This window comes from Leptonotus elevatus, chromosome 6, assembly GCF_054856555.1.
Source record: "Leptonotus elevatus isolate MCC_2025b chromosome 6, RoL_Lele_1.0, whole genome shotgun sequence".
In the NCBI taxonomy this organism is placed as follows: Eukaryota; Metazoa; Chordata; class Actinopteri; order Syngnathiformes; family Syngnathidae; genus Leptonotus; species Leptonotus elevatus.
Genome location: NC_141244.1, coordinates 4,167,689 through 4,178,844, shown reverse-complemented (window position 1 = coordinate 4,178,844; position 11,156 = coordinate 4,167,689). Strand labels below are relative to the sequence as shown.

At 38.8% G+C, this 11,156-nt stretch overlaps 1 protein-coding gene across 2 annotated transcripts; it reads left to right on the top strand.

Annotated features, from left to right (window-relative positions):
• Positions 1-1,782: 1,782 nt before the first annotated feature.
• On the top strand, positions 1,783-9,160 carry sult2st3 (sulfotransferase family 2, cytosolic sulfotransferase 3). Of its 2 annotated transcripts, none has more exons than XM_086079601.1 (6): positions 1,783-1,953; positions 5,257-5,465; positions 5,554-5,680; positions 8,041-8,135; positions 8,204-8,384; positions 8,525-9,160. In XM_086079601.1, exons 1-6 carry the CDS (start codon positions 1,818-1,820, stop codon positions 8,668-8,670), a joined length of 894 nt encoding a protein of 297 aa, XP_085935727.1. In that variant the 5' UTR covers positions 1,783-1,817; the 3' UTR covers positions 8,671-9,160. The 2 variants fall into 2 exon arrangements, with proteins under 2 accessions (XP_085935727.1, XP_085935726.1); XM_086079600.1 differs by lacking the exon at positions 1,783-1,953 and adding an exon at positions 3,387-3,595.
• The last annotated feature ends 1,996 nt before the right edge of the window (positions 9,161-11,156 follow it).

Here is an 11,156-nt window from a genome sequence, read left to right as displayed (position 1 = left end):
TACGTAAGTGACTTAATATTGTAAACACCAGAATAAATAATAATTAAATCAAACTGTGGATACACTTACATTACCAAATGATTCCCCGAATGCGACCTCTGCTGCTGCTCACTGCTCCATCAGGGGATGGGCCAAATGCGCAGAAAAAACTTACATGATCAAGTGGTAACCTACTTTAACTTTAAAGGGCGGTATTTTAAGCCCTTCCAAAGTTAACTATATGTATATAATGATTAAATCTTACCATTGACACGATGGCAATGTAATTTATGAAAATTTCCTGGCTATTTTTCTATTTATATTTATGCATTTTAGCTATAAATACAACGCCCGGTTCAGTTAAACCCCTCCCCCAGTCTGGTTGCCGTACCCCTCTCGTCCTAAGCCGGCTGCTGCACGCACCACCCACAAAACTCTGGAGCGCTGCGTTCAAACACTCCTCTGCCACGCAAGACCTTGAAGTACAACCGCCTCTTCTTTAAATGTGGAAATTGGATAGATGTTAAATTCTTCAATAAACATTTGAAACACAACGGCTCCTTTGCCGCAAGACATTGTAGTGAGTGGAGGAGGAGTGGAGGGGGACGGAGAAAAAAAATCCCAGAGGGGGACACAAAGCTGGGACCTTCTGCTTCTTCCAGTTAGGCTCAACAGTGCAGAAATTGTACTTGTAGTTTACACAAGTGTCAGCCACAACCTTTCTGGGAATTTAAGACGGCCAATTGTCATTCCACTTTGGACTTGCAAATGTGAAGGATAATTGATTGCTTTAAATTCATTTTGACAGAATGTTTACTGATTAAAGGCTGCTTTTATCACTATCCTGCGAGCGGATCCGTATCTGATGACGTCATAAGAGTGAGCACTCACTTGTTTCTCGGGAATTACTCGTGCTTGGAGAGCAGAATCACTTAGAATTTCTCATAAAGGGGTGACGACAGGAAATACCACTTCGGTGATGTTTTTGGTGAGGAATTAGCATTTTAACATAGCTAAAAGCTCCAAAAAGTTGATTTTTCACGTTACTGTCCCTTTAAGATTCGGCCTAAAACAATATTGAGGTCAAACCAAACTGTTTTTCACTATTTTTTTTTGCATTGTTCACTAAAATATTGTTTTACAACATATAATTTATTGTGTTTGTTTTATGATAAATTCATTTTACAATAATTCAGGCTGCTTGTGTTACCAGGAGTAAATATGGACGAGTTTGTGAACTTTCATTCATTGAACTGGCTCGGCTACAACACTGCTGTATTCAAACCACAAGTCATACATCTGTCCCCTGTACGAGTTGAGTTCACGATGCACATCATTTTGTGCCCCCCCTTTCCACTTAGCGGGTGCTTCAGGGGGCCCACAACGCTTGCATTTTTAGCAAGCCTCAATGCTCATGGCTGTTCACTAATACGCATATACACATTGCTTTGTCTGTTGACTCACTGAGGCTTGTGTATGCACGAAAAACGAAAGCTTGGAAACACTAATAGCCTGACAAATGCTTTGCACATTCCACTCTGAATTGAACAAGTGTGACCTGGCAGCATATAGCCAGTATCTCTAACTACATAATGTCTGCGGATCTGGGTCTTAAATTAAATTTGACCTTAATTATCCATAAGAATTATACTTTATGTAATAAATCTGACTTACAAATGTTTAAAAAAAATGCTAGCTATAACCTGACATTGTCGTCAAACTACAAAATTAATGGTTTGTCAGCCGAAGTAGGAGGAACTTGCTTACAATCACACAAACTACCTTATAGAGTGAGGCGTGACGTGTACCATCAGTCCTCCTGCAGGTCTCCAGTCAGCATGTCTTGGCCCAGCTACATCAAGTACCACGGCCTGCCCCTGCCACCCGGAGCTCACTCCGAGGAGAGCTTGGAATATGCTGAGAATTTCTCTGTGGAGGACACCGATGTGTTTTCTGTGACTTATCCCAAATCAGGTACTATACACATACTGTTTAGTTTTGTCTTGAGTTCCACTCTGAAGAACATGGAATAATTATTTGTGAATCTGAGACTCTATATGTATAACAAAATGTAACATGAGGAAGATTCAATAGTGTTCAATAATGATAGTGATAAGATGCTGGTAATTAAATGAATTGAGGGAAACAGTGGCATACAAGTGCATGCATTATAGTACACTATAGGGAAAAGTAATTTTATTTGTACATTTTCTTTTCACTGTGCGCATTATAAATAAACACCTTGAATTTGTGATTTTATGCCGGAGTTGCCACCTGTGTGTGTGTGTGCATGTGGGGGTGTGCGTGCGCGTGTGTGTGCTTGAGTGAGTGTGTGCTTGAGTGAGTGTGAGCTCCGAGCTTCTGAGCAGTGGCTACTAAGTTAATTTTAGGAAAACAACTTTAACTGTTTTTTTTTGTTTATTGTACTTCTGTAAACAATTTCAAACTTATTTGGTTCACCTCAGACCTGCAACGTTCAGCACAAATGCACCAACTGTAACCATTATCATCAAGTCTTTGGCGTCATATGATATGCTTTGAATTTCAGTGGAAGGTGAACGTGTTGTTTTATATCTGCTAAGCTCCACAAAAATGTAATTTGCTCAGTTTAGCATTGTCGTTTTTGGTAGAGTAGACAGGTAGAATAGAATTGTCCTTGGTCTCATTTTGAAAGACAATGTATGTGAACTGATGTTAAATTATTATTGTTAGATAAATATTTCATCCATAGCTCCAAATGGAGAAAGATGAAGCTGTCTTCGTCTGTTTTCATGAAAAGCCTCACAGGCAACCACCTCAGCTCTTTAAGACTGATGAAAAAGGAAAATGCAATAGCCCTACTCAGTGCATATACGAGTTGGGTGTCTTTAGATGACTTCTAGCCTCACTTATAGGGATGCACATGTATGTATGTATGTATGTATGTATGTATGTATGTATGTATGTATGTATGTATTTTTTTTGTTAATTTATTTATTGACTTATTGATTTGTTTGTTTGTTTTATTCAATTGTTTATTCGTCTTTGTTTACTCAGGGTTTTTTTTTGTGCTTGTGACATTTGTTGGTTTGTTATGTGCCTCGTGCCTTTATATATGGCGTTTACATGTTGTATTCAATGTGCCAAATCGTACATTTAATGAAGAATACTGTATATAAAAATAATAATAATAATTAAAAAAAACAGCCATTAAGCTGGCGGAAGTGAAGAAATGCTGTGCTTACTTTCTGTACCCTCGGACATTTGCCCACATTAAAATTGGTGGTCGTTTTATTGTCTCCTTTTACACCTTGGGTGGTCATATTAACTTTTTAAGGTCGCTAAAAAACAATAACCGTAAATATGCAGGCTTGGACGTTGTCTAAAATATCTTGTTGGAAACACATCGTTTCGTAAATTCTCTTGTACGTGAACGTCTCAGCGGATCCGCCTAGCTCAGTGGCTCTTCCCTCGATAGTTGTAAAGACAAAAACAATGTCTATAGATGAGTTTTATTTTATGCACTATGGACGTATGTTGCCGAAGGAAACCCACTCTCAAGAAAGCCTGACATTTTTTGCACAGGAATTCACGTTTAAAGACGATGACGCCATTGCCGTCACGTATCCAAAGTCAGGTCAGTGTTGTTGACTCCCTGCCCCAATGTTTTCTGTGGTTTGCCGTGGTCCTCAATCGCGTACAGTAGTTTAATATTAGCACACACAGATGGAGTCCATGTAAATGTTTTTCAACCACCTCTGAGTTCTGTAATCAGCACAGAGGTATGCTTTGTGATAAAGTGTAATGTGATACTTGGTTGATTTAATCTGGATAAATCAGAGGTTCCCTTAAACCTAGGTGATTTTGTTTCTATACTTACTATATGATGATGCTGTCTCTATGCCAAATGGCTAGCTGATAATAAACACTAGTTGTCATTAAAGAAAAGAAAAATCTCTATTCAAATTGTGTGTCATTGAAACTTGGTTGTTTGGACAATGAAAGGGAGCCATAGAAGTATACGAAATATGTCTTTGCTTTATTCAAATGATTAGCAACATTACGTTTAGGTGTGTGCATCTGATTGTGAACTGTGTATTACTTTACAATTACAAGTTATTTTAAATGTATAATTCTAATTAAACAAACTACATAGATGGAAATTGTGAAAAGCAATTATGTGGTAATTTTGCACAGCTGTGCTTAAAGGATCTTTGTGCAGTTTGTCACTTTTTTACTCGCGACTGCCACCTCTGACCCAAAGCTTAACTGCAGCATCTGTGTCAGGCTCGTTCATGGTGCGCGTGCGAGTACGTGCACAATCTTAATGCGACAGTCACAGTTGACAAACTGAAGACATGAATTCTAATGAGATGAGAAAAACTCACCTCCCCTCCCCAAAGAAAGTGTGTAGTGTGCAGTGTCCGCACACTCTATTATAAACGGAAGAAAAAAGCTAATAGGTGCAGTCAGAGTCAAACAGTTAGGGCTCTTCGTACTCATCTCGGCATTGGTGGAGCATACATGATGTAGAAAAAGCTTTAATATTACCTTTTTAAAAGGCTTAATGCACCTTTAAAAGTTTACATACCCTTGAGGTGCGTAAACGTTTGAACACAACTACTAATGTACAAAAGCTAAACGTCACTTATTGACACAAAAATGCTGTGAATCGTCACCAAAATTCACACGCACATCTATACTCATATCAACTTTAACCTCAGAAAATATCAATAGTATTTTGGATTTTATGGGCATTAAGCTTTTGTCTCATCATGCAGTACACTCATATGTTTACATGTAAACTTACAAACACAACTGTACATGCTTACATAGGGTTGCACGATATTGGAAAAACATGCGATACGCGATATAGTTGTTGAATATAGCAATATCAATATTATTGCGATATTTAACTTGTACCTAAACAAATGACATTTTTATTATCTAATAAAACAATTAAATTTTCTCATGCAGCAAGATATCTCAAAATATTCTTAGTTAATTGCAATTACCCTGGAATCTAATGGTTGAATATTATCTAGGGCCTTGATAATATTCAACTATTAGATGGTGATGCACATTTAAGTTTGCGTCTCACTGGTCAAATTTAGATACGATTCCATGTGAAACATATTGCATGTCTTTGCGATAAGCATATTGAATGGCTCAACATTGCAATATCAATATTTTTTCAATATCTTGTGCAGCCCTACTTGTTCACAAGATTATACTACTTTTGGCATACACTGCATGTACAGTAATGTACATTGTAATGCAAAATGCTCTCCTCTGCAGGTACAATTTGGATGCAAGAGATCCTCCCGCTGGTGCTGAATGGTGGGAACTTGACCCCCATCCAAACCATTCCCAACTGGGATCGAGTTCCCTGGCTAGAGGAGAAAAGATTAAAAGTAGTTGTGGATCAATTGGCTTCTCCACGAGCACTGGTCACACATTTTCCTTACCAACTTATGCCACAGTCCTTTTTCTCCTCAAAAGCCAAGGTTCGTTCTGGTTGAAAATAGAGTGCTGTGTCTCCCTTTAGCAGCTGCAATGTCATCCTGAGTTTGACACATTTTCCCCCTTTGGCAGGTGATCTATGTAATGAGGAATCCCAAGGATGTCATTGTGTCTTCCTATTACTTCCACCAGATGGCCACTTTCCTTGAAGACCCTGGAACCTGGGATCAGTTTATTGACAAATTCCTGGAAGGAAGAGGTTTAGTTTGATATATATATATTTTTTCCAGATTTTTTTTTTTTACAGCGTTTTTCTCTTTCTCTCTCTCTCTCTCTCTCTCTCTCTCTCTCTCTCTCTCTCTCTCTCTCTCTCTCTCTCTCTCTCTCTCTCTCTCTCTCTCTCTCTCTCTCTCTCTCTCTCTCTTCAGACTCTGGGCTGTTTTAAATTGTGAAGCATTTGCATTAGATATCTGGTTAGAAATATGAATGAGCTTTGTAGAGTATGAATACAAAATTAATATTCGACTTTTGATAGCTAGCCTATTCCGTATCAACCTTACTTTCTAGCTCAGAGTATTATTACGCAACACTTTTGTTACAGTTCAATCACTGGCTCACTTTTCTCACATTTATTCCAGTATTAAGGCCCATACAATGGATGAGATCTGTTTTCTTGTAATTGAGGTATAATGTTGGGACCTGTTATAAGACAATACAGTCATTAGGTTTCACATTGTTAAAAAAGATCCCCAGAATATTAGGAACACATCTTGTTATGATGCAGCACAGTTCTCCACCACTGCAGACTAGGAATGTAACGATAATGGCAATATCGCAATCTTAAAATTGCCACGATATTGTCGTTGTAAAGTTCTGGTAATAAAAGCAGCACGTTTGTTAACTCATTTGCTCCCAAAACTGTATAAATACGTTCTATTTTAAATATTACCATGCTCCCAAAGACATATTTTACACGTTTTTTTAATGTTTTGTTTTTTTATGCTAGAGCTACAGACGGCTTTGATGCAGCCTCTGAACTGAAGAGAATGTATGAGGCAATGGTAGTTATTACAAAAACGGCCAGCAGGTGCCAGCAGATTATAAGATATTACCCAGGGCCATGTTGCAACAAGCTGTTTCCGCCACAGTTTTGAACAGATTTGTAAATGATGATGAAACTTGCCTATTTTCTAATGCTAATTGCTGCAAAACTGAAACAGATACTTTTTTTGGTAGTTTTTATGGCAATAGAACACAATATTTTGTAGTAGGCCTTGCAAAATCATTCAAAATCCAGTAAAACAACCGGGAGCAAAGGGGGTTGCTTCAGTGAAAATGGCTAAGAGTGAATGAGTTAAAAAGGCCAGGTTGTTTTCCATTTAGAGTAGAATAGAATATAACTTTATTTGTCTGTTAAGATAAACAGAAATTCATCTTTAAACACAGCTTTCAAATCAACATCCAACACTACCTCAAATACCACAATGATAGAGAGAAAATACAATAAAATTTGATGCTTAATAAAAACAGTGCTACTTAGGGCCATTTAATTTTTTTTTATTGCTGTAGGGATAAATGATTTCTTGTAAATATTCCTTTGGGCCAGTGGTGTTGTGTAACGTTTGCCTGATGGCAGCAATGTCATCTGCATATTTTAAAATAGTCATTCCTTCTCTGTTAGAGGTGATGTGATAAGTGCAAACAGAGAAGGGAAGTGGTGACAGTACACAGCCCTGAGGAAGACCTGTTTTTAAAACCAATTGGTTAGACCTAAAACCATTTAAAAACACATGCTGTGATCTATCACATAAAAATTCCTTAATCCATAGAATTAAAGTGGTATGCACTTGAAGGGAAGAGATTCAGTCAAGCAGTGTGTTATTATTTACAGTACTAAAAGCAAATGAAAAGTTCGTAAATAAAATCATTGTGTGGGGACTTTGAGAGTCCAATTGTCTAGTTACTCTGTCCAAGAGCATGAGACTTGTGTCCGCCGTGCCTCGTTTTGCTTTGTAAGCAAGCAAATTGAAGTGGGTCCAATCTGACAACCAGTAAAGACTCCACCCTCTCCATACATTTACAGCGGATCGAGGTCAGGGCCACTGGCCTGTAGTCGTGAAAATCCTTGGGTCGTGCTTTTTTTGGAAGGTGGATGATTGTTAATTCCTTTCATTGTCCGGGGACTTGTGCAGGTCCAACTCTCTGGTGGTTATTTTATTTATGCAGTTTCACTTTAATAGGTAGGTTAATAGGTTTTGGCCACCTACATTTAAGACCCATGCTAAGCGCCAGATGAAGGGGATTGTAAACACGCTTCCAACCCCCCCCCCCCCCCACACACACACAAAATTTTGCTTTTTTTTCTAACATGAGTTGTTGTTGTTTTTTACATTGTCATGCGCTTTATTTATTTATTTATTTTTGTAGCGCCAAGTTCCCCACATATCGTGAGGTTCATGTTGTGACAGCATCGCATGGTGGCGTTTGGACATCATTACATCCCTAATCAATCGACCGTTGTATTGAACATACACATATGCATATGTACATTGATTTTAAATTATTTTTCATTCCTTTTGGACACAAATTGACAAAACATTCTGTGTGGTGAGTCTGCAGTGATGTTTGGCAAATGGACTGACCATGTCAAGAGCTGGAGGCACACAGAGCTGGGAGACAGAATCATGTATATTACATATGAACAGATGATTCAGGTAAAAGTATTTGAGTTTTTGCATAATCCACACATTTAGATTAATTGAGAAGCATTCATACCTTGCAGGACCTTCCTGCAGCTGTACGTCTTATTTCCAAATTTCTGGGAAAGAACCTGAGTGACGAAGACATCGAGAAAATAGCCAACCATTGTTCTTTCAAGTCCATGCAGTCCAACATCATGTCCAACTTCAGTTTGGTCCCCAAGATATACATGGACTCTGACAAGTCTCAATTCCTTAGGAAAGGTGAGGCAGCTGTCTTTTTTTCTGATTTCTGCTGCTCATTTATTTTTTGAAGGGTGTAAGCTACCGTTTTCTTCTCAACTGTATGCAACACGGTGAACGAGTAAAAACATGCATGGCTTACAGTTTTGTCTCTGCATTAGGTGTTGTTGGAGACTGGAAAAAACATTTTAGCTCAAAGCAACTGGCCCACTTCTCCTCAGCCATTTACAAGGAGCTGGAGGGGGAGAGCTTCACTCTGCCATGGAGCCTGGATGGTGCCGCAGATGTTACAAACATGGATGCATAAATTGAAATGTCATAACTGCTGATTCTGAATTAAGTTACCTAATCCTGAAATATTACACACAACATATAAAGCCCTTTTCCTTGTTGCTAATCTAGTTAGCATTGTACCTGACATTGATTGTGATGTTAGGGCTGACAGTTTTAGTGTTTCACATGAGCCCTGGCAGGCTTCATTAGCAACATACACTAACTGGTACCTTTATTAGGTACACCTGCACAATTGAATGGGATCCAATACAAGACCTGTATTAAAATAAGGGCGGCTATGGATGTGTTGCTTAACAAACATCATATATACCTACGGCCATACTAACAAGCTTCCTACCTTGCGGTACATATCACAGCATTCATTTATTTTTAGTAGGTACTTGTTTGTCTTATTTTCCTATATAGGTACAGATGGGATGGTGAAACATTTTTGTTTTAATTTCATTTTACATGTGCCTTTTTGAGTATGTGAAAGAACAAAATAAATTGCTATTTTCATGAAATTGCTTTGCTGATGGATTTATTGCTGGTTATGTTTTGTGGGATCATAAACGTTTGCTCCTAAGCGTTTTACATCACTATAATGGTTTAGAAAATATTGTTTTACTCTTTATTCAGCTCCATATTCATATATGCCAAAGTGACAGAACAAATCAACCGAAAATGAATAGATAAACAAGTCAATTAGTGCATGGCTTTTGCGGATACTAAATGCTTAGCATCTCTGTGCAATATAATGCCAAGGGAGTGTATGCATTCATTTGTATAAGTCTGACAGTCAAGCTCAGACATGCTAAGTAAGAATAGAAAATAACAAAATGAACGTGTCGTAGTTTATTGTCTGAACGGTCTTTTTTTAACAAGCGAAAATGGGCTTCCATATTTAACCGATAGGTGGCAGCAGATGAACAAGTTCTGCCATCTTTAATATAGTATTGTACTCTTATACTGTATGCTCTCTTTGCACACATCCACTACCTGAATTCAGCACCACTCCATTTCCCGTCTTTCATGATTGGGCAAACTGATTAATCCAGGTGTGTATGGCCATTGTCGTCGTGGTTACTGAGGTCAAAATTGCTAAATTTGCTAAATTCAGGAAGTAATGGATTTGTGCAAAAAGCCCATTGTGTCAGCAATTTTAAAATAAATAAATCACTTTCATTTTAAACAACGCCCTATCTAGTTCGAACCCAATTTAAATCATGAGGTGCCCATATGCCAAATTAAGCAATTCTGACAATGGCTCACCAGACTCCCACTTAGAATATAGCCTAATCTTTTTAATTTGCAGCATATGTGGAGTAATCAAAAGTGACTTATTTTTTAATGAGCCTGTAAACTCAGGCAGCGCTCACAGACTGTTGAATCTCTCATTAAAACACTCCCAATAGGCAACTGAAAGTGGTTGAAAGCATCCATCCATTTTCTTAACCGCTTGTCCTCACAAGAGTCGCGGGAGGCGCTGGAGCCTATCCTAGCTGGCTTCGGCAGTAGGCGGAGTACACCCTGATCTGGTTGTGGTTGAAAACAAATTAATATAATTAATTATTATAGTTCTCAAATAGTTATTGACTATCATGCCACCTTGACACTTCAGCATGGCTCTGAGAGAAATGTGAAAACGTGCAATTTTGTCTTTTTTTTTCTTTTTTTTTTTTAAATGAAGTGGCTCACAATATTCCACACCAAACTCATCCAAGTACACCATTACATCTTACAGGATCCTATTTTCATAGACAGGCGCACGTGAACTCGCGTAAAAACTGTCAGGGAATAGTGGTGGTTGCGGACCCAAGTGCAGGGAAGCAGGGCGAGGAGGCAAAGGTGTAGTCAAAAGAGGGATTTAATTAAACCAGAAACAAGGAGGTGAACGAGGTACTGTACAGAAACAAAAACAAACTCCAAGAAGGCAAACAATGCAAAACGTGTGGGGAACAACAGGGCAAAAATCCGTCAGCATGACAGGCGAAAACAACAATGGATCGACGCAGACAGAGGGGAGACAGGAGTCTAAGGCCCCGTCCAGACAACATGAAAAAGACGAACACAGGAGAAGTGACAATGGTGGGTGATTAAAGTACAACACCGCTTGTTGAACGTGGGAATAAAGAAGCAAAACGACTACTATCCGCCATTATTGTTGACAGACTGATGGTTCCGGTCACGCGAGAATTGGCGCATACGTCATCAATCTGCGATAATGCGTCGTCATCCAGCTGCGGCCATTACGTCATCACTGGAGGAGTATCCTGCATATGGTGTCCAGACGGACACGTACGGGGCGCGTTTTAAAATCTTTCCACTCTGGAGCCCGGTTTCAAAAGTGATCGGTTTCAAACTCCGAAACCGCGCCATCGTGTGGCCTAAACGGTAAGAAACTTTTGAGGATACATTGAAACTGGCTTTCGTGTGGACGGGGCCTAAATACACACACACACTAATGACAAAACAAGACACACTTGGGGCAAGACACAAGTGGCTGAGGGCACTGATTGG

Excerpts from the sequence above, each read along its gene's own strand:
- sult2st3 (XM_086079600.1), top strand. The coding sequence starts at position 3,454 with ATGTCTATAGATGAGTTTTATTTTATGCACTATGGACGTATGTTGCCG. Across the intron at positions 8,136-8,203 it reads CATATGAACAGATGATTCAG|GACCTTCCTGCAGCTGTACG; the intron begins GTAAAAGTATTT and ends CATACCTTGCAG. Across the intron at positions 8,385-8,524 it reads GTCTCAATTCCTTAGGAAAG|GTGTTGTTGGAGACTGGAAA; the intron begins GTGAGGCAGCTG and ends TCTCTGCATTAG.